This window comes from Geotrypetes seraphini, chromosome 2 (genome assembly GCF_902459505.1).
Source record: "Geotrypetes seraphini chromosome 2, aGeoSer1.1, whole genome shotgun sequence".
Classification (NCBI taxonomy): domain Eukaryota; kingdom Metazoa; phylum Chordata; class Amphibia; order Gymnophiona; family Dermophiidae; genus Geotrypetes; species Geotrypetes seraphini.
The window spans coordinates 127,698,922-127,722,661 of NC_047085.1; the positions used below are offsets into that span (position 1 = coordinate 127,698,922).

At 41.1% G+C, this 23,740-nt stretch overlaps 1 protein-coding gene across 4 annotated transcripts in view; it reads left to right on the top strand.

The window, feature by feature from the left end:
- NOL4 (nucleolar protein 4) overlaps positions 1–23,740 on the top strand; it is a 664,456-nt gene that overhangs the window by 536,327 nt on the left and 104,389 nt on the right. For 3 of the 4 annotated variants that reach the window (XM_033934882.1, XM_033934884.1, XM_033934885.1), the window contains 2 exons: positions 7,621–7,797; positions 8,456–8,647. In XM_033934882.1, the coding sequence (XP_033790773.1) occupies positions 7,621–7,797; positions 8,456–8,647 (369 nt within the window). The remainder of the gene's footprint in view (positions 1–7,620; positions 7,798–8,455; positions 8,648–23,740) is intronic. The other variant, XM_033934883.1, reaches the window with a different exon arrangement.

Here is a 23,740-nt window from a genome sequence, read left to right on the forward strand (position 1 = left end):
GATGCTAGGAACCGATATGTGGAGAGTGATGAGGAAAAAGTAAACGTGCTAAGCCAGAGTTGTCCAACCTTTTGGCTTCCCTGGGCCGCATTGGCCGAAAAAAATGTTTCTGGGGCTGCACAAATGTGCAAATGCTGCAGCAAGACAGAGGAGGGAGCTGGCAAGATGGTGAACACCTGGGGGCAGCAGAGGAAAACACTCCATCGCCCTCAACCAGGGTTGCACAAAATACTTCATGGGGCCGCAAGAACTAACGCCACCATTCAGAAAGCGGCGGCAGGCCCAAGAGATAAAAAAGTGCTGTAGTGAAAAATACGGTACTTCTGCTCTGTGTTTACGGAAGAAAATCCTAGAGAATGACCGAGATTGTCCGGCAAAGTTATACAGGAAAATGGAGTAGATTGTGCGCCGTTCATGGAGGAAAGTGAGAAAAAGGGGAAGTTTATGAACAATTTGAAAAACTGATGGTGGACAAAGCAATGGGACTGGACAGGATCCATTCCAGGATACTGAGGGAGCTCAGAGAGGTTCTGGTGGGTCCTATTAAAGACTTCTTCAACTCTACCTCGCGGCGTTCTGGAGCTCCAGGTCTCGGGAACATACAGGATCTTCTGCGGCGCATGCAGGAGGTCACAGCGACGTCGGATGGCGGCCTGCTGGGGACACAGGGAGGCGAACCCATTGTGGATACTCCTGGGCCCGATACTACACTGAGCCCCGACGTTAGGGCACTGCCCCCGCAGCCTCAGACAACCAGCTCTCCCAGGGGCGGGGAAACCCTGGATTCAGTGGTTTTCTCCTCTCCAGAGGCAAGGAAGGATCTATTGGAGAGTTTGGAGGTTGGGGCCCACCTTTCTAGGGCCCCCATGGAGATATCTGGGGGAACACCATCTCAATATGAGGGGGAAGGACAGACGACAACCCCCGAAGGACTTCAGGACTGTGAGCACTTCACATTTACACAAACTCCAATTGTACTGATTAAACCTGCAGAAGTGACTTTAGATTCTATTTGGGACTTAATGGCTGGTTTTGTTAAAAATATTACTCCTACATTTCAACAAATTGAAGGGAAAATTAAGGAACATAATAAAGAACTGAAGAATTTAAGAAAAGAAATGAACACTTCTAACTCATCCATTCAAAAAATAGAAAAAGAAATTGTAACATTGAAACAAATGCAAGAGACTTTAGTTAAAGACAATATTAACCTAAGGAAGAAGATTGAAATGTTTGAGAACAATTCACGTAGCAACAATTTAAGGTTAATTAACTTTCCAAGACTTGAGTTGGTAACACCTAGAGATATGCTTAAAAGATATCTAGTGGAAAATTTGGAGATACCTGAAGAATCATTACCACCATTTTCACGGGTTTATTATTTGCCTGATAAAGAACAAAATCAACAACAAAAAGTAAAATCTTCAGATCAAGAACCCTTAAACATTTCACAGATTTTAGAAACATCTGAGAAGGATTTAGCATCACCAGCCACTATGATCATTACTTTAGCTTTGCCAATTGATAAAACATGGTTGTTAAAACTTTACTTTAAAAATAGACAAAAAAGTTTTCTTGGTTACAAAATACAAATGTTTCCAGATTTAGCACGGGAGACGCAAAGGCCGCCGTGAATTTCTTCTCTTGAAACCTGAGGTTTTATCTTTGGGGGCAACTTTTTATTTGAGACACCCGTGTAGATATATTGTGTATTACCGTACTCTTAAATATGTGTTTTTTGAACCATTACAACTGACAAATTTTGTGGCAATGTCTCGTCTGAATGCTAATAATCTTTGAGCCCTATAATTTGGATATTATGACCTCATCTCATTGCTATAGCTCTCAGTTTCTTAAAATTAATATTATTTTTCTTTATAATTTCGCCAATTTTCTTTAATTCTTGGATCTCAATTTGAGGACTTGAGCATAAATAGTATATTTGTTAATTTAGGATTTACATTTGTATTGTATTTGATATCTACTCTATTCTTGCTTTCTGTACAAGTGTAATACTTGGAATTTAAATTGAAAATAATAAAAGATATAAATATAAAAAAAAGACTTCTTCAAGAAATCTCTAGAGACGGGTTGGTTCCTGGGGATTGGAGAAGAGTGGATGTGGCCCCTATTCAAAAAAGTAGTCACAGGGATGAAGTGGGAAACTTCAGAATGGTAATCCTCAGTTCGGTTGTTGGAAAAATAATGGAAGTATTGCTGAAAGAGAGGATAGTGAACTTCCTAGAATCTAATGAGTTACAGGATCTGAGGCAACATGGCTTTACTAAAGGTAAATCTTGTCAAACAAATCTGATTGAATTTTTTGATTGGCTGACCAGAGAACTAGATCAAGGACATATGCTAGATGTAATTTACTTAGATTTCAGCAAAACCTTTGACACGATTCCTCATAGGAAGCTTTTGAACAAACTTGAAGGGCTGAAGTTAGAAACCAAAGTGGAGAACTGGATTAGAAACTGGTTGATGGACAGATGCCAGAGGGTGGTAGTTAATGGAAGTCGTTCAGAGGAAGGAAAGGTGAGTAAGGGTGTCCCTCAGGGTTCGGTGCTAGGGCCAATCCTGTTCAATATGTTTGTGAGTGACATTGCTGAAAGGTTAGAAGGAAAGGTTTGCCTTTTTGCTGGAGAGGATTTCGCTTCGACGGAGAGCGATAGGCTCTCTCAAATTCAAGTGACAATGTGAAGTTGATATCCAGATACTTAGGAATCCATTTTGTGAGAAAAAATGTCATACGATGATACTGAGTATAAGGATGTTATTGCGTCTGCCTCTAGATCCTCCAGATCGTCTTTGAGCTTTTTAATTGCCATAGTATTCAGTTGTATTTGAGGCAGCGTGTCTTCAATCTTAGAAGTTCTGGTCGTTAAGGATTCCAAATTCTGTTGAGAGTTAGCTAGCTGTGTTTGTATTTGTTCGAGTTTAGATCTCATGTCTCTCGAAATCGCCATATGATTGTTAAGCATTTCTTTGACGATACGAAGCTCTGACCTGATGTTATCATCTGCTGAATCTCAGGTATCAGGCCTTTTGGTTTTATCGGGAGACGGCGGGTTAAATTTCAACCTTTTTAGAGTAGAAAGTAAGTTAAGTTGCCCCTTTCCTTTACCTTTTTTCATATCTACAGTAGTTATTTTCTTACTAATGCTGAGAAAAACCACGCAATAAGAAGTACGTTATCCAAACTCGAACTATTATTGTGCAACACGTCAGGAGCTCACATGTTCAGGCAGCTATTCGACGGGAGAGCACACCGGAAGTCCGGCTATTGTTAGTTAACTGATTCTACATTACTTGGCTGCAGCATTATGCTACCATGGCAGGCTATCATTGTTTTAGCACAGAAACAGCCCAAAGAGCAATGTTTGTCAGTGCTCACATTGTCAATGTTGAAGAATACAGTTTTGTAGTGGAGCCTAACATTGTTACTTTTGCTTTCTAGCCAGGTCACTTCTAGGATTTAAAGGACAATTGGATTCAGCCCTTACTGGGCTATAATGCTGTATGTCTTCATTGACATTTACTCAGTACTTTTCTACCCACCCACCTCCCATTCCGGTAACATAGTAACATAGTAAATGATGGCAGATAAAGACCTGAATGGTCCATCCAGTCTGCTCATAAGTTATACTCATTAAAAAATACAAGATTAGATTAACTTGTCTCTTTGATATTTCTGGGCCATAGACTGTAAAGTCTGGTATTGTCCTAGGTTCCAAATGCTGCAGTTGCCGTCCAAACTCAATCCAACCATCCCGTTGTTTGCAAGACATCTACCGCAAAATCTGGCCAGTAACATTCTCCTGTTCCATATTAGTGGAGTTCACATTGATGCCCACCCCAGCCCATCCTACACCGAATCACCATATGTGGAGCACAGACTGTGCAGGTCAGTCCAATACCGGCCTTAGTTCTTTCTTTACATCCTTCATTTTCTAATTGGAGATGCTGTATTTTTATCCCATGCTTTTGGAATTCCATCACCGTTTTCCTCTCCACCACTTCCCTTGGGAATGCATTCCAGGCATCTACCACCCTCTCCGTGAAGAAGAATTTCCTAACATTGCTCCTAACTCTTCCTCCCTGTAACCTCAAATTATGTCCTCTAGTTTTATCATTTTTTTTTCTCTGGAAAAGATTTGGATCTATATTAATGCCTTTCAAGTATTTAAACATCTGTGTCATATCTCCCCTGTCCTTCTTCTCCTCCAGAGTATACATATTTAAGTCTTCCAGTCTCTTCTCATATTCTGTTGGTTCAAACCTCTTTACCATTTTCATCGTCTTCCTCTGGACTGCTTCAAGTCTTTTTTTATCCTTCACCAGATACAGCCTCCAAAACTGAGCACAATACTCCAAGTGCGGCCTCACCAACGACCTATACAGAGGCATCAACACCTCCCTTCTGCTGGTTATTCCTCTTTCTATACATCCTAGCATTCTTCTGGCTGCAACCACCCCCTTATCACACTGTTTAGATATCTTTAGATCCTCAGAAACAATCACCCCAAGGTCCCACTCTCCATCTGTGCTTATTAGCCTCTCACCTCCCAACACATACGGTTCCCTCAGATTTCTATCCCCCCCAAATGCATCACTCTGCACTTCTTAGCATTGAATTTTAGTTGCCAGACATTAGACCATTCTTCCAACTTTTGTAGATCCTTTTTCATGTTTTCCACTCCCCCAGGGTGTCCACTCTGTTACAAATCTTGGTATCATCCGCAAAAAGGTTAACCTTACCTTCTAACCCTTCAGCAATGTCACTCACAAGCATATTGAACATAATTGGTCCCAGCACCGAGCCTTGAAGCACTCCACTACTCACCTGTCCTTCCTCTGAGGGAATTCCATTTACCACTACCCTCTGGCGTCTGTCCGTCAACCAGTTTCTGATCCAGTTCACCACTTTGGGCTCTAACTTCAGCCCACAGAGTTTGTTTAAGAGCCTCCTATGAGGCTTTGCTGAAATCTAAGTAAATTACATCTAGCGCACATCCTCGGCCTAGCCCCAAACTACATCAACCCACACTTCATCCTGAATCACAGAAACAAGAACTCCCGCAGAATCCAGCTATTTGCTTTCCCCTCCCTAAAACTCTGCCACTCCAATAAATTCTTCAGCAAAACCCTCGCCTTCCAGGCCGCCAAACTAAACCCATGGATTGCCCAATCAATCCTCGAGGCTCCAACCTACCTCAGCTTTAGAAAACTACTCAAAACACACTTCTTCCAACGCCACGACACTTAATTGCCCCCTCCTCAAAGAACCCTGCCCCACCCCCCTTTTTTATCCTGCCCCACCCCCACCCCCTGATCCATTCTATCCTTCTCCCCAATTTTATCTACTTCGTTGCCCGCATCCCTATTTAATTGAACACTTAACTCTACGTAAAACTGTTTAATTAATACTTAACTGCATGTAACTATGTTTAATTAATGTAAATCTGTTCAGTTAATATTTAACTGCATGTTACCATGTCTAATTAATGTGAACCGCCTAGAACTCACTGGGTATGGCGGTATACAAGAATAAAGTTATTATTATTATTATTATCCTTGATCCAGTCCTCTGGTCACCCAGTCAAAGAATTCAATCAGATTCGTTTGGCACGATTTACCTTTAGTAAACCCATGTTGTGTTGGATCTTGTAATCCATTAGATTCTAAGGATTTCACTATCCTTTCCTTCAGCAACGTTTCCATTATTTTTTCAATAACTGAAGTGAGACTTACCGGCCTTTAGTTTCCCGCTTCATCTCTACAACCACTTTTGTGAAGAGGGACCACATCCGCTCTTCTCCAGTCTCATGGAACCTCTCCCTTCTCTAAAGATTTATTGAACAGATTAAGAGGATCCGCCAGAATCTCTCGGAGTTCCCTCAATATCCTGGGATGGATCCTGTCCAGTCCCATAGCTTTGTCCACCTTCAGTTTTTCAAGTTGTTCATAAACACTTTCTTACGTGAACGGTGCAGTATTCATTCCATTCTCAGGTGTAACTTTGCTGACCAATCGCAGTCCTTCTCCATGTTTTTCTTTATGAACACCGAACAGAAGTATTTGTTTAGCACATTTGCATTTTCCTCATCACTCTCCACATAGCGGTTCATACCTTCTTTCAGTCTCATAATTCCATTTTTTTTCATCCTCCTTTCACTAATATACCTGAAAAAATTTTTGTCTCCCTTTCTTATATTTATAGCCATTTGCTCTTCCACTTGCGCTTGACTTCTTCCAGTATCATCCGATATTCCTTTCTGTACTTCTCTTCTTCAGTTTTTTAATATTTCACGAATGCCAATTCTTTTGCCTTTATTTTTTCTGCCATTAGTTTGGGGAACCATATCGGTTTCCTTTTTTTCTCTTGTTTTTATTTATTTTCTTCACATAAAGGTCAGTACTCTCCCATGCTACTAAAGTCCGCACGTTTGAAATCTAGGATTTTGAGTTTTGTGCGGCTATCCTCCTCTTTGGCCATTATATCGAACCAAACAGTATAGTGATCACTACTTCCCAAGTGGGCCCCCACTCGAACATTAGAGACACTTTAACCATTTGTGAGCACCAGATCTAGTTTCGCTTTTTCTCTCTTGGATTCCATCACCATTTGTCTGAGCAGAGCTCCTTGAAAGGCATCCACAATCTCTCTACTTCTTTCCGATTCCACAGATGGAACTTTCCAGTCTGCATCCGGCAGGTTGAAATCACCCAGCAGCAGCACCTCTCCATTCTTTCCCAACGTTTGTATATATGTAATCAGATCTTTGTCAGTTTGCTGCGATTGAGTCGGAGGTCTGTAGACAACACCCAGTAAGAGCTTTCACCTTGGGGCCATAGATCACAACTCCTCCAATAACCTGATACATGGTCAGTAGGTATCACTATTGTCCAATGACTAAGACTCCCTTTCTCCCCGAGGTCCTATGAATGAATTATCTGCAACATTCAAGGTCACATGTGCAGTGTTGGTAAAATAAAGATGATTAAAAGAAAAAATTGTTATCCATATGAAATTCATTGCCAGGCATTTAATTATGGCTTAAATTTATTTTTGCCTTTTGTATTTTTTTAAATGTTGAAATTTTAAGAGATGTTTTATACTACAACAAGCTGACTGGCAATATAACCAGTGACTTGGCAATAAGAAAAGGTGGCTCATTAATCCCTTCCTTTACAAATGTGTAGCACGGGTTTTAGTGCTGGCAGCAATGGTAACTGCTCCGACGCTCATAGAATTCCTTTGAGCGCTAAAACCCGCGCTATGCATTAGTTAAGGAGGGGGTAAGATTGGCTAAACCTGTTGCTTGAATTTAGATATTTTTGCTACTGTACTATAGTTTAACACAAATTACTATGATTTGTAGATACGGCCTCTTTTACAAAGCTGCGCTAGCGGCTGCGCTACGCTAACGGCCCCGAAGCCCATAGAGATGGGGCTGCGTGGCTATGTAAAAGAGGCCATTAGTTTTCAACCTCGATAAGGTCTCTTCAAGTAGGAATTTAGTCTAAAGTAGTTAATTTTACTGTGATATATTTTCTTGGTATATTTTGCAGTGCATATTTTAAAGGAAAATTCATCTTTTCTTTTTACAATCTCAGTCCCCAGCACATAGCTACTCAAGCTATGACTCTGGCAAGAATGACAGTGTAGGCGGAGGTGCTGAAGATCTGTCCTTAAACCGTGGTGATGAAGATGAGGATGACCATGATGAACATGAAGATGCAGAGAAGATCGAGTCTGATGGGGTAGAAGTTGAACGTCTGAAAGCTTTCAATGTAAGTTGCTTAGCAAAAAGAGTGTTGCTATATGTCTCTGGATTACTAATATGTTGTTATTTGTTGATGTATCTGACAGTTTATAGGTATATTTACTCCTTTAATTTATAGAAGGATTACACATACTGTATATTCAACACATTGCAAAATGACAGTTTTATGTAGAACTGATAGGGAATGACCCAGTCTTGTAACAAAGGGAAAATGAAGGAATTTTGTGAGTTTTCTTGTTCTCTATAAGTAGGTTAAAAAATTACAAATTCCTAATGTTTAGAGGTATTTTGAGACAGATAGTCATTATTTCTACCTTAATATATGTAAATATATGTAACTAAAATATCCATTCTTCATTTTAGGAGCACAGTAAGATAGAGGAGAAATTATTTTAACAATCATAAATTACTGGTAGGGGATGTTCTATTTTACTATTTGTGATTCATTTTTGCACAAAACAAACCACACCGTTTCGGTTTCTCTTTTTTCCAACTTAGCTATGGCTTATGTTTCCTGGGGTTTCTGGCATCTTAACTGCAAACATTTATTTTCAGTATGAAAAAGAGAAAAATATTTTCCAATCAATAAACAAGGCAGAAAGGTAGAAAGAGAAGAGAGCAGCCCTCTTCCAACCCCTTCTCCTCTGTCTCCCTCTTGCCAACAGATGTTTGTCAGGCTGTTTGTAGATGAAAACTTAGACCGAATGGTCCCAATCTCTAAGCAGCCCAAAGAAAAGATCCAGGCTATCATTGACTCATGCAGGCGACAATTCCCTGAGTATCAAGAGCGTGCCAGAAAACGTATACGCACTTACCTCAAGTCCTGCAGGCGGATGAAAAGAAGTGGTTTTGAGATGGTGAGTTATGAATTTAAAACCAAGACCTAGTTTCCATCAAAATGCCCATATTTAAATTCATAACAGTATTTTGTTTTCATCTTTAGCATCTTTTAATTTTTTTTGTAATGTCGGGTCGGAGGTTTTTTCTTTTAATTCCCTTTCATCTTTCCTGATTTTACTCTTTGCTCATTGAATATAGAATCAACCATGGGGAGAGTATAGTTCATGTTCACAGATCTATCTCAATCTCTCTCTCTCTCTCTCTAATATATATCAATATATTAGGATTTCATAGGAAACGTGCTCTTTAGCCAGATGGAAACAGAATTCAAGGCAAAGAAATAATGGGAATGCAATTGAGAATTGCTTTAAAATAAATCCAAAGAAAAATAACAGTGTCCCTTATCTATGTAGATTTATAACCAAAAATAATACAGGTACTTTGTTGTTTTTCTATGGATTCATTTTGAAGTGATTCCCAACTACATGCCCATAAATTTCACCACATAATTTAAAATCACAGTCAAAAATAGCAAGCCTTTGTTTGTCTCTAATTTTAATCTTTCTGGACTACTTCAAGAAAAAGAATTCCTAAAATGGACATGAAAATCATGATTTGAAAATACTTGTGCAATAGTGACACTGTGCTCTGTGTTGTGGAATTAGATAAAACTTAACCCCCTAAGTTTAATTAGTGGAAGGTTTTATGGCAAAGCAGAAAGAATATCCCAGAACAAGCAGGCAGCAGCATATTCTCACAGATAGATGACGTCATCCATGAAGCCCGGTAAGTCAGGGCTTAAGTATACTGTACTTTAAGCTTTAGAAAGCTTTGAGACTGCCCGCACTGCGCATGCGCAAGTGTCTTGCTACTCAATGCAACTCGTGAGGTTGTCAGTTTTTTGTTTTCTGCAGAGTGAAGAAGACATATTTGGACTTCGTCCAGTCAAGTTTGGCTTTCTGTTTCATTATTCACTATTTTCATTATTTTCTTCTTCTTAGTTGTTTTTTCTTTTAAACCTTTTACTTTTCTACAAAATTTACTTATGTTCACCATTGGGGCTTATAGGCAATTTTAAAGCTTTTGTCCCTACTGATGGCGTCAACAGTTTTTCAGACTACTTTTTACTCGACCCATGGTGCTCTGCTTTTTCCTGCTGGATCTGTTCTCAATCTTCCAGGGCTAAATTAAAAAAAAACCAACATCAACATCACTCCAACAAACAACAAAATGTTTTGTTTCTGTTCTTTCATATTTATTTTTATGAGAAGATATTAGGCCCGGTGTCGGGTACCCAGCAACTTGGACTTATATGCAGTATCGATTCCTATCGGTACCAGTGGACATTGACATTGTCATCAATATCATCACCAGCATCACAGGCATTTCCAGCATTGAGTCATTTGATGCTTGCATGTCTCTCATAGACACCTTCATACATTTAAGCAGGCTGTCATTTCTGAAGCATGCCTCTTCTTGGGGTTACCAATACTTCGACACCTTACTATACCTATGGTCTTGTTTCATAGCACATGGTACCATATCCACTTCACCATATGCAGCCGTAACTGTACGGTGTAGGGCTGGCCATGCAATTACAACAAAGTTGTCCTTGATGCTCTCTCTTCCTACTCGGTACCAGCCCAGCTTAAATAGCTTCAGAGGTTGTATGGTACTATTCTATCCTCGTTCTGTGCTCTTTTAACTCTATTGAGGCTCGATACTGATTCTAGTTATTACATCGGTACCATTGCTATTCCTGTGACTCAACCTACAACGACCAGCATCAGTTCCTCCATCAGTTGTCTCCCTCAGTACTGGCCTATCCTCAGCATAGTACATCATTGTGGTACCGTTCATTGATCTACCTACCAGTACCGGCAGACCACGACTAACAGACAACATTTATCTGAGCACTTCCGGTACCGAGAACCCTATTTCTCGATTCAACTTTGACCATCTCCTCCTGTGAACATTGGGTCCACACAGAAGCCTCAGACTTTAGCTCCTCAAAAACCAGCTCAGTCTTTTTGACATGCTTCTAGAGAACATAGCCAGAGCAACTTCCAGAGTTTTCAGGAGACTACTGATAGCCTACTCAAAACCAGAAAGTTTGTGGCAAGATCAGCTTTTCATGCATTGAATGAGACATCTTGCATGGCTGTGAGTCTCTGACATGGATGTTAACGTTCAGGATTGTTTAGAAATATTCCCTGTCATGGTGAAGAGCTCTTTGGGGACAAAGTCGAGGATGCTATCCAAAGACTTATGCTTCTAGTTGTTCTCTGCTGTGCACACTCGCATTGAGAGCACTATTAAGAGGAATCAGAGGGATCCACTATGGCTGTAAAGTCTTTTTAAAGCTAGATTGCCTCCTCTGATTATCATAACCAAACCTGTAAATCAGAGGGTTTCATCATGGGTATAGAGTCTATTAAGGATGGAACGCCTCTTATATTTCTCACTTCCTGAGCTTTTCCATAGAGGAATCCAACATGGGTGTAGAACCTATTAAAGATGGATCACCTCTTCTACCCATCACCAACAACTCTACTTTTAACCATAAGGATCCACTACAGGGATAGATTGTCTTTAAGATTGGATCACCTTTTCTTCTGTTCTAATTGTTCCACACTCCTCCGCTACAGAACATCTCTGTGGCCCAGGAACAATGCCAAAGCACCTCCAAAGACCCTAGAGAAAAGTGTAAGCTCCCACAGGGAGGAAGATGGGGGGTGCATACTAGTCAACATGAACTCCCCTTCAGTCTAGATTCTTATCTTCTGGAATCTTCAGACCTCCATCAGATTCATCTCTTCGTCTTCCCATGTCCTTGACATTAATGCCCACGATCGCCTTGTGAAACTTTGATATTAATGTCCAAGATCGCCATGTGAAACTTCCATGGCTCTACATACATTCAACATGTTTTTCCCTTGCCATAGGCAAGTTTGCCCAGATACTTCACAGAATAAATCAGGTTCTTCAACCTTGTCAGGTAGACCTAGAGGATATTGACTATGCTTTATGGAGGCGTTCCATACTTCCTTTAGAATATCTCACCCTACCGACCACCTGTTGAGCTGGTATAAAATGTGTGTATATATGTATAAATATATATATATGTTCCTTGCATGTCAAGCTCAGACTTCTACTCCAACTGCTTCTTTATTCTAAAGAATTTGGTGGACTGGGAGTGGCTGTAGCGGAGGAGGAAGCCACTTACACATTCTAGTAATGATGTTCTTATCTCCTTACAGGTCTAACCTGTTCTCATCTATGGTCTAGTTTCATAATTTCTAGACCTCTTACTGGCCTCTGCCTATTCATTTATAGGTACACGCACCTCATATTCTTGGGCATTCCATAAGGCTTTCTTCACAAGTTTCTTCATCCATGATATGTATTACCTACCCAGTATTGCTAACACCAATATTTCAAACTGAGACATCCATATTACTCTAATTCCAGAGCGGTAATACTTTTATATCCCGCTACAACACCTTGAAATATAACCAGCATTTTGCATTTTTTTGCTACTCTCTATGGAGTAAATAAAAGCCCCAAACCCAACATTGGCACCTTGTACCTAATTACCTTAACAACAGCTCAAGCCTACTCGAACGCATGTTTCTACCCTTGTAATATTTATTCATTAGTTTCTTGTTCCACTGATTACTACTCTATGGCTTTCACACTCCATTCATTATGATATGCGTATGACCTCCTTTATTCCTTAGGACCTACCATGTATGCAGTTAATATGCATTCCTTATTCAAAGATCCAACGACTGCTCTGTTGGATTTTGGCCTATATAGTACTATATTTTTTTACCATACTTTGGTGTTTCTAGTTTCTTCCACTGTACTGAATCTGTTCAAATACCTCAAGCAGTAAGAGCTCTCCTCTTTTAATTGATTATTTATAAAGATGATAATAGGAAAGAAGGGTGGGTTTTTTTTTTAGGTTTGATAAATAAGTCTGATTTATCATATGAATAACTTAAGTTTTAAATATGTATAATATAACTGAACATATGATAAATTTTTTAATTACTTTAATGATAATGATTAGAAGGGGTGGGTAATGTTCTGAATGAATCTTGTAAAGTTATAAGTGATGTCTAAAGTGTAAAATGTATATTCTATGTTGTTTACACTTATTGTAAGTGTTTCAAAATGAATAAAGATTATAAAAAAAGGGAAAAAAACCCAAAACACAAAGCACATTGTACGCATAGAAAATGTTAATTATCATTCCTATTCTGGGGTTTTTTCAAAGAGGTCACGACAGATGACTCTATGCACTGTCACCTTAGTAACAACCATACAAAAATAGACAAATATCCCCTCCCTTTTTACCAGGCCACGATGGCAGTTTTTAGTTCAGGGAGCTGCACTGAATGCCCAGCACTGCTCTCGACGCTCATAGGCTCCCTGCGTTGAAAAACTCTATTGCGGTTTAGTAAAAGGGGACCATAGTGTAAAATATAGACAGCAGATACAAATTCAGACACATTTTGATCACTAAATTTAAAATAAAATCATTTTTCCTAAAAAAAAAAAAAAGCTCTCCCCTTGCTTCTCCTACCTGTATTTCTACAAGGCACATAGAATGCTTTTGTTAATAAGTTTACACTTCTTTCCCACTGGGCTAGTGGACTTTCCATTCCACCGCCAATCTTTATATCTTCTACTTTTGGGAAATTCCTCATAACGACCTGCTTCCTCCAGTTTGGATAACCCAAATTTCTCTTCATTAACCACAATTTTCAACCTCTGGTTGCACGGTTGTTTCTCACATTCTGCTGCTACATAGCCAATATCATTCTTCAATTTCTCACTTCTAAAGAAAGACCTAAGAAACAACTCTAACTCACAGGAACATATACCTGTTTCCATTTACAGTATAGTTCTTCTGAGCCTCCAACCTTCAATTGAGAAAAGTTGGCTCAGAGGTAAGGTCCTGGTATTTGGTCCAATGTTCAAATCCCAGGTCACTCCTAGTAAGTACATATAATACATTCTTTCACATCCAGAAAGACTTTGCCTTTACTGTCTTTTTCCTTTCTACTTTCATACCTACTTCTAGAAGCCATACCTACTTTCATACCTACTTCTGGTCATTCCGGAATTAGCTTCCTTTGGTGTACAGTTCCTTCTTGATGTAATCCTCCACCAGTCACATCCAGGATCCTGGTTGCTGTCTTTTTGTGCCTTTCCTACCTTTTTTGCTTAACTAGGAAATGATCCTGTTTCTCTTGCTTAATAAACAAGTATCCCAAGTGGTAGTAAATTATAAATGGAAACAAACTAGCATACCACTATAACCATGAAGTGCATCACACTCTTCTACCACGGTCTCAGAACTGGAGCCTACGCATGGTATTTATATCACAAACTCGAGTGATCAGCGTAGCAATTTAGCTCCCTGCTCCAATCATTGACCGCTTAGGTTTTAAAACATATAAACTTTAATACTGGCTTGTGCAACTATTTGAGCACTGCTGAAAAAAACTTATCCAGAGACAAGCGCCGTTTAAAGATAAGTAGCTTGTCATTTTTTCAAATCCTTAATAGTGCATACAATGTGGGCAAATTTGCACTGTTAGTGAGGTTTTCTATAAAATGAATTAAAATAAAATGAACTAAAAGTATATATAAAAAAAAGTTTTCTACAGGAAATATTTTAAGATTAAATTATTAAAGTTTATATGTTTTAAAACCTAAGCGGTCAATGATTGGAGCAGGGAGCTAAATTGCTACGCTGATCACTCGAGTTTGTGATATAAATACCATGCGTAGGCTCCAGCTCTGAGACCGTGGTAGAAGAGTGTGATGCACTTCATGGTTATAGTGGTATGCTAGTTTGTTTCCATTCTCTTGCTTAATACTCAGGATTCTGAGCCCAGTTCTCTTAACTCAGTATCTCAGTAGAACCTGAAGCCAGATGGTTCTCATAAATTCTCGTCCAATATTGCTTTTCATACCAGTTATAATCCTCCTCGAAAGTCCTCCCCTTCCTTTTCCCTTCCACCAACGCTTAATCCTGTACACCACTCTTACGCACATTATATATATCTAGCTGTAAACAGCATTGATCTCTTGTAACTGTTCATATTGTATCATCCTATAACTTAGTATAACATCCTGTACCTTATTGTAACATCCTGTAACTGTTCTCTTGTTAATATCTTGTACCTTATTGTAAACACCCCAGTACCTGCTCACTTTGTACTATCCTGTATCTTATTGTAAACCTTGATAGGTAACTGTAGTATAAGTGTAACTGTTCTCTTGTTAATATCTTGTACCTTATTGTAAACACCCCAGTACCTGCTCACTTTGTACTATCCTGTATCTTATTGTAAACCTTGATAGGTAACTGTAGTATAAGTGTAACTGTTCTCTTGTTAATATCTTGTACCTTATTGTAAACACCCTAGTACCCGGTATCTTATTGTAAACATCCTGTAACGGTTTTCTTGTTAATATCTTGTACCTTATTGTAATCACCCAGTACCTGCTCACTTTGTATTATCCTGTATCCTACTGTTAACACTGTACTCTCTCTAGACACGAATTTCACTGTAAACCACTTTGAACTTAGGGTATAGCGGTATATAAGAAATAAAATTATTATTATTATTATTATTATTACTAGTGTTTAAGCCCGTTACATTAACGGGTGCTAGAATATATGGCTGTCTGTCTTTCTTTCTTTATGTCTCTCTCCCTGCTCCTGTTTCTTTCTTCCTTTCTTTCTGTCTTTCTGCCTCCTGCAATTTTTTTCTCTCTCTCCCTGGCACCCTTTGCCTGTCTGTCTTTATTTCTGTGTCTCTCTGGTCCCCTGTCTGTCTTTATTTCTGTCTGTCTCTCTCCCTAGCCTCCTTTGTCTGTCTGTATTTCTTTCTGTGTCTCCCCCCCCCCCCCACTTTCCTTTGCAGAAGCAGCAGTGCTATTTCCCTTCCCCTCCAGATCCCTGTGAAGTAGTAGCAGCATTTCCCCCCACCCACCCCCCATTCCCTTCTCTCCCCCCCCCCCCACTTTCCTTTGCAGAAGCAGCAGCGGTATTTCTCTTTCCCTCCAGGTCCTTGCTGAAGCAGTAGCAGCATTTTCCCCCACCCCCCATTCCCTTCTCTCCCCCCCACTTTATTTTGCAGAAGCAGCTGTGATATTTCCCTTCCCCTCCAGATCTCTGAGAAGTAGTAGCAGCATTTCCCCCCACCCACCCCCCATTCCCTTCTCTCCCCTACCACCACTTTCCTTTGCAGAAGCAGCAGCGGTTTTCCCTTCCCCTCCAGGTCCCTGCTGAGTAGTTGAAACATTTTCCCCCACCCCCCATTCCCTTCTTACCTTGAGCTGCCCTGCTCCGTTCGGCCCCTCCCCCTTCCCTTCCCGTGTGCTGGCCTGCTGCGGCTGAAGGTTTTTTTCGGCGACTCCTCCTGTTAAAACTCCCCCCCCCCTCCCGCAACCGCTCCTGTTCAAAGCGGCCTGCTGAGGTTCGCGGCCGCTGTAACGAACCTCGCAGGCCGCTCTCCAACTCGGTAGCATGTTCCCTCTGACGCGATTGCGTCAGAGGGAACGTGCTACCATGTGGAGAGTGGCCTGCGAGGTTCGTTACAGCGGCCGCGAACCTCAGCAGGCCGCTTTGAACAGGAGCGGTTGCGGGAGGGGGGGGGGAGTTTTAACAGGAGGAGTCGCCGAAAAAAACCTTCAGCCGCAGCAGGCCAGCACACGGGAAGGGAAGGGGGAGGGGCCGAACGGAGCAGGGCAGCTCAAGGTAAGAAGGGAATGGAGGGTGGGGGAAAATGTTTCAACTACTCAGCAGGGACCTGGAGGGGAAGGGAAAACCGCTGCTGCTTCTGCTGTTGCAGGAGGATTTGGGGGGGGGGATTCTTGAGCGGCGGCAGGACCATGAGGCGGGATTGAGTTTTTCGGCTTCCCCTATCTGGGGAAACCACCGTGCCGAACTGAGCTGCGGTGGGGCCGTAGTAAGCGCGGGGCATGCTGCAGTCTTGGCGGCCACGGACATACGGATCATGGAAGCACGCTGATAAGACTGCGCATGCGCCGCCTACGGTTTTATTATATAGATATTCCTCTCCCTGGGCTTCCTTTTCTTATTTCATTAACGGAAACATTCCATGACTTCCATCCTCCGTTCACTATTTCTTTGGTAACTTCTAATCTCAAACTGCTCCTACTTTTGCTGGTCCCCTTTTCTCTAGCAGATATCTTGAGAAGTACTACATCTACTCGGTAAACCTTGAGTGCTGGCTTTCTTCACTTTACAAGACATGCAAGACACTTTACAAGACATATGGCTTCACCCTCAATCAGTCAGTTTTTCATTCCAATTTCATCTATATTCTCCCATCAATAGTCAGAGTTTCTCTCCTCCCTACATGTTTTATTTCCCCGTTTTTTCCTATAACATTATGCTATTCAACGAGAACCACACTTCCATTTTGCTTTGCAACTTTCCCTTTTGTTTCCTATTTGTAAACTAGGGAGTCCCATCTGTGAGAGTATGCTGCCTACTTGTCCTGGGATAAAGCAGAATTATTTATCATAACAGGTGTTGTCCAGGGACAACAGACTGATTTTTTTCTCACATTCCAACTATCTCCCCTACTTGGCTTCTTCACTTGGGCACAGAACCAACAACCTTGCAAGATGGCATCAGGTAGGAAGGCACTCGCACTTACACAGTAAGGGCAGTTTCAAAGCTTTCTATAGCTTAAAGTGACAGTATACTTTAGCACTGTCTGTAATGGGCTCTGTGGATGAAGTCACCCACCTGTGAGAATGTCTGCTGTCTCCGGATAACACCTGTTACGGTAAGTAACTGCTTTACACTTCTTGCTTTGTAATAAGCTAGTTATAGCTCTAAGGCACTGAGAGGGGCTGTTTCCTGAGTGTTCATGTTGACAGCTAATGTATTTCCATCATTAACAACCTATGTTCAAGAGTGCAAAAAAAAAAAAAAAAGAATTCTACTTCCATCTTTGTAGAGAAGAATCTTCTGCTGAGCTCTACAAAAATGTAGCTTGTTCAAAGAAAATGAACTAGGTAGTTAAGATGAAATATCATGAGTACATGGATAGAAGCACTAACCTAACCGAGACTTCTGTAGGCTACCAAGGAGTGAAGTGGAAGAGAAAACACATCTATTCCTGAAATACTTAGGAAACCAACCTATTCAATCTTAGTCCTTAACAAACGACCGCAAGAACCACCAATCGCTAAGTCTGTACTTTGTTTATTCATTCCATCTGTAACATTTCTAATCATTGTAAACCGCATAGAATTTCACGGTCCTGCGGTATATAAACTGTTATTATTATTATAATAATGATTGCCAATCTATGTAACAGGCCAGGCATATAACAACAACTGTTGATAAGAAATGATACCTTTATCTAGTTACCAAAGACTTAAGAGGTGTGATACCTGAATTGCATAAGATGTGTAGGGAGAAATGTAGTGTCCAAGTAGGAATATTGCTATTTTCCCATGTACTCTATAAAAGGCTCTGCTGAATATGAAGCCTTATAAAAAAATATTTATTTATTCAATTTTCTATGCCATTGTCCCAGGGGAGCTCAGAACACTTTACATTAATTTATTTAGGTACTCAAACATTTTCCTCTGTCTGTCCTGCTGGTTTCACAATCTACTGTGTTTCCCCGAAAATAAGCCCTAGTCATTGGCAACCGCAGTGCTCCCCCCCTCCCGCCGACCCATCTCTCCCTCCTATCATCAGTGCTGCAGCAGAGGACAGCCCAGGCTGCAAAGCAGCCTGTCTAGATTGCTGCCAACACTGCCGGTTTGTTATAAGGTACATTTATTTCTGTATCGCAGTTCGGCTGGGAGGGAGAGATGGGTTATGGGGGGGTGCATGGCGGGGAGAGATAGAAAGATGCTACACGGGGCGATGGGAGGAAGGGAGAGATAGAAGCTGCAAGGAATGGGAGGGAGGGATAGAAGCTGCAAGGGTTTTGCTGCACAAGGGATGGGAGGGAGGGATAGAAAGATACTACACAATGGGATGGGTGAGAGGGAAGGAAAGATGCTGCACATGTAGGGGAGAGAAAGGAAATAGGAAGAATTGGGGTGGAGGAGAGGAAGAGAGTAATGAGTGTGTGGCGCGGTGGTTGAAGCTACAGCCTCAGCACCCTGGGGTTGTGGGTTCAAACCCCGCGCTCTCCTTGTGACCCTGGGCAAGTCACTTAATCCTCCATAGCCCCAGGTACGTTAGATAGATTGTGAGCCCACCGGGACAGATAGGGAAAATGCTTGAGTACCTGATTGTAAAACCGCTTAGAAAACCTTGATAGGCGGTATATAAAATCCTAATAAACTTAAACTTATTATTGTACATGAAAAAATAAGACATCCCCAAAAATAAGACCGAGTGCCTTTTTTGGGCCCAAAATTAATATGACAGTGTCTTTTTTTCAGGAAAATACAGTATGTAATGTATCTGGGGCAATGGGTGGATTAAGTGACTTGCCCATGGTAACAAGCCAGCGTGGGTTTGAACCAACAACCTCAGGGTTCTGAGTCTGTAGCTTTAACCTCTGCACCACACTCTCCTCCTGTGGAAATGTAGAAATACATATAGGTGGAAATAAATACATACAGTATATAAGTACCAACACATCCAGAGGAAATAAACAATTTAGTATACAGTAAACCCCACAAATTTGCGGTTCGCAAATCGCAGACTCAGTAATTCGCTGTATTTTCCGACCACCTCTTCCTAGTACTAAAGTCATGGTTACATCAATCAGGAGCTGCTTTGACATGCTATCTGGCGTATCAAAGTAGCTCCTGACTGGTGTAACCATGACTTTAGTACCAGGAAGAGGCGGTCAGAAAATGTGCCCGGCTTCATAAGTACAATTTAAGCACCCGCCGGCACCCCAGCTGCCCTCTCCTGCCTTCGATCAGCTGAAAAACTGTATCTACGGTTTTTCAAAATTCGTGGGTGTTTCTGGAACGGAACCCCCACAAATTTCGGGGGAGTACTGTATGCAGTATATACTCGAATATAGGATGAGATTTTTGGGCTGATAAAATGACTCAGAAATGGGAGTCTCGTCCTATATTCAGGTCATCAACCTGACCCCCCTCCCGGACAATACAGAAGGCCGGGACAGGAGGGATGCCTCCTGTCTCCCGTCCCAGCCGACTAACTTTTTTTTAAACCCCCGCGTGCGCTTACCTTTTGCGCCATTTTTAATCCCTGGTGGTCCAGCGGTGTACGGGGCAGGAACGATCTTTCCATGCCCTGCCCAGTGCTGAGCCTCTCCGTCTCCGGTTCCCTTTCATGGCCAGCGGCGCACCCAACAGGGCTGAGCTTTTCGTGCTTCCTACTCGGCCCTGTGCTGCTCTTTGAATGGCCACTGCCAGTTCTCATTCTGCAAGAACTGGCAGCGGCCATTCAGAGAGCAGTGCAGGGCCGAGCAGAAAGCACGAAGAGCTCGGCCCTGTTGGGTGTGTCGCTGGCCTCGAAATGCGAACTGGGGACGGAGAGCCTTAGCACGGGGCAGGGCTCAGAAAGATTGCTCCTGTCCCGTACACCACTGGACCACCAGGGATTAAAAATGGCGCAAAAGGTAAGCGCAGGGGTGTGTGTGTGTGTTTAAAAAAAAGGTTAGTTGGCCGGGACGGGAGACAGGAGGCATCCCTCCTGTTTCAGCCTACCACCAGAGGAGGTACAGGGTAGGAAGGTGAGGCAGGGTGCAAAGCCTGGCATGGAGTGAGGGGGGCTGGGTACAGACCCTGGCAAGGAGTGAGGGAGCTGGGTACAGAATCTGGTAGGGCAGGGAGGGAAGAGGGCTGGGTGGAGAGCTTGGCAGGGAATGAGGGGGGGCTGGGTACAAAGCCTGGTAGGGCAGGGAGAGAAGAGGGCTGAGTGCAGAACCTGGCAGGGAGTTAGGGGGGCTGGGTACAAAGCCTGGTAGAGCAGGGAGGGAAGGGGACTGGGTGCAGAGCCTGGCAAGGAGTGAGGGGGGAGCTGGGTACAGAGCCTGGTAAGGAAGGGAAGAGGGCTGGGTACAGAACCTGGCAGGGCATGGCACTTGAATATTAAGCCTCCATCTTATATTCGAGTCAACTATTTTTCCTCCTTTTGGGGGGGGGAATGGGGGATCTCGACTTATATTCGGATCGACTTATATTTGAATATATATTGTAATACATATCCAGAAAAAAGCAGTAGCATTCAAATTTTTGTGCATCTATGTGCTAACATTTGCGCTTGGAAGGGCTGATTTTGCAATCTAAGTATACAAAACATATATAAGTGCCAGATTTTTATAAAACTAGATGTCCAGAAAGAGCTAATTAGAAAGCCAATTTATATGATTTCATTTTGTACATTTTGAGGTGATTTAAAACTCCAGAGAGATAAGCTCAATTAGAAACATAGAAACATGATGGCAGATAAAGGCCAAATGGCCCATCTAGTCAAATACCCCTTATCATTGGTTCATACCTCAGATGTGAATGAGCGGTTATCTGAGACTCATACCTGCCTTGGAGAGAGTGTAAATACTGTGAAAAACTGCAGACAAGTGTACAAAATGCAGGCTATATTTATTATATTGAATGCAGTTAATGTTACTACCTTTTTACAAACCAAGGGACCTGACACGATCCATGTTTCAGTTAACATGCCTTCATCAGGGGTCCCAGGTTGACAAGGTATCAAATTAAACCGCAAACAAAAAACAATAGCCTGTGTGAATAGCAAGTTTATACAGAGACCATTGGTCAGCGATTTTTATTGATTCACACAGGCTATTGTTTTTTTGTTTGCGGTTTAATTTGATACCTTGTCAACCTGGGACCCCTGATTAAGGCGTGTTAACAGAAACACGGACTGTGTCGGGTCCCTTGGTTTGTAAAAAGGTGGTAGCATTAACCGCATTCAATATAATAAATATAGCCTGCATTGAGGACTTGAGGAATTTAGTCAACTTCTTCTTACTTCTTAATTTTTCTTTGTAAATTGTATTAAGGTATGATTTACACTTTACAAAGTTCTATTCAGACTAATTCACTTTCTGTACAAGTGTTTGTTTACTTGGTATGTAATAATGAAAACTTATAAATAAAGAATTAAAAATAAATAAATATAGCCTGCATCTTGTACACTTGTCTGCAGTTTTTCCTTGTTTTCCTTTGTGCTGCTTTCTTCACTGCATATTGTGTTGGATTTTCTTTTTGTTTATCGTGAGAGTGTAAATACTGAAATTAAGATTTTTTTTTTAAAGTATTTGCTGATTTATTTTATGAAATCAGAAATACACATGCCCAAAACATGCCCATACCTTGAAAACTGCATGCTGTGACAGGTCATGCTAGCTGTTATATAAATCTCACGATCTCTCAAGGGTGTACCTAGGTAGAATATATCACCTCCTGTTGTTGAGCTGAAAAATATAACAAATTATTGAGACCATTTATCTAGCTTGGGAGTTCCTCAATACATTATATGGTGTCAGAAGTACATTAGCAAAAGATGGTTATACATCAATTCCAGTTGTGCTACCGCAGAGTTTGGCAGGAGATTGCACTTCTAATTTTAAACATGTCAAGAGTCAGTGGTGGAATTATGAAATTGGGATTGACCAGGAGGAACAGACGATAAAGAAGCGCACTGCTATTCTCATGGCATACATTGGCACAGTAGTGTATGAGCTGTATGAACCCTAACCTTTGAGAGAGATACAGATAAAACTGATATGAACAAAATCCTAGATGCTTTCAAAAATTATGTCTTGAATAATGTTTCAAGCAGGAAACAAATGAATCTTTTGATGCGCATCTAACAGATGTTAAGTATCTACTAAAGTCTTTTGAGTACAGAGACCTAGAAGGCTTGATCATATAAGATACAATTATCAGTATTAGGGATAATGCGACATGATGGAAGCTTCTCCAGATAAAAAGGCTAGCCCTGAATAATGCCATTGCAATATGACATGTGAACAAGTTTGCCTCTAAGCACATGAGGGACATGATCGGTGAGGAAAACATCCAGTGGCTGTCCCAGCATAATTTACAGCACAGGCAACCACAAGAGCAACAGGATTTCAGGTAGCCAGAAGCCAACTAAAAGGATATATGCTACTACTGTAATGGCAGGCATGATACAAAGAAGGAGACATGCCTATGTATGGGAAACTCTGCTCGTTCTGCATGAAAAAAATAACTTTGTCAATGCATGCAGAAGCCAGCTTAAAGTGCAAGTGTACAATGATGATAAAGAAATACCTATTAACCTTAAGAAAAAAAGTAAAAACAAAAATGTAAAGAAGTTATATATATATGGACATGTTGGAGACAAGCTGGTAAGGTTCCAATTAGTTAGAGAGGCCATGATAAATCTCTTGCCAGAAGAAACAGCCAGAGAACATCTCAGATTGTGATATACTCCTGTTTCCTGAGGTCAACATCTACATGTTTGACAACATAAAGCTACAAATAGCAGAGATGACTACAGCCAACTTGATTAATCCAAAAGATAATTGGAGCTACAAAGTAGATTTCAATATCATGAGATGATATAGACAACTCCTGTTTGATGTTGAGGCCTGTCAGTGATTGCAGGTACTCTCACTAAACTCTGATCATGTGTTTACCTTAGCACTGCTAAAACAAACACTAAGTGGACAAGCAGCTGGGCATTTGACCAGTTTCTGGATCTCTTCACTGGGCATGATAGATTGGATGGGCAACTATACTTAGATGTAGACCCCTCTAACCAACCAGTTCAGAAGTCTTTGCAACATTTGCCAGTTGCTATCAAGAAGAAAATTAAAGCAAAGTTACAAGATCATGGGATTCTGGTTAAGATGCAGGAGCTATCTAAGTAAATATCTGCATTGCTGATGGTCAGAAAGCTTAATGGGAAGGTAACAAAACATAAGTTTTTATTTATATATTGCATAAGCCTTGCAATTCTATGCGGTTTACAAAAAAAGAAAAGCTGATCAAAGTCAGTGAGCTACAACATAAGAAGATGACAGAAGAAGTAAAATTGATTGAGGTCAATGAGCTACAATATAAGAGGGAACTGTAGTTAACAGGTT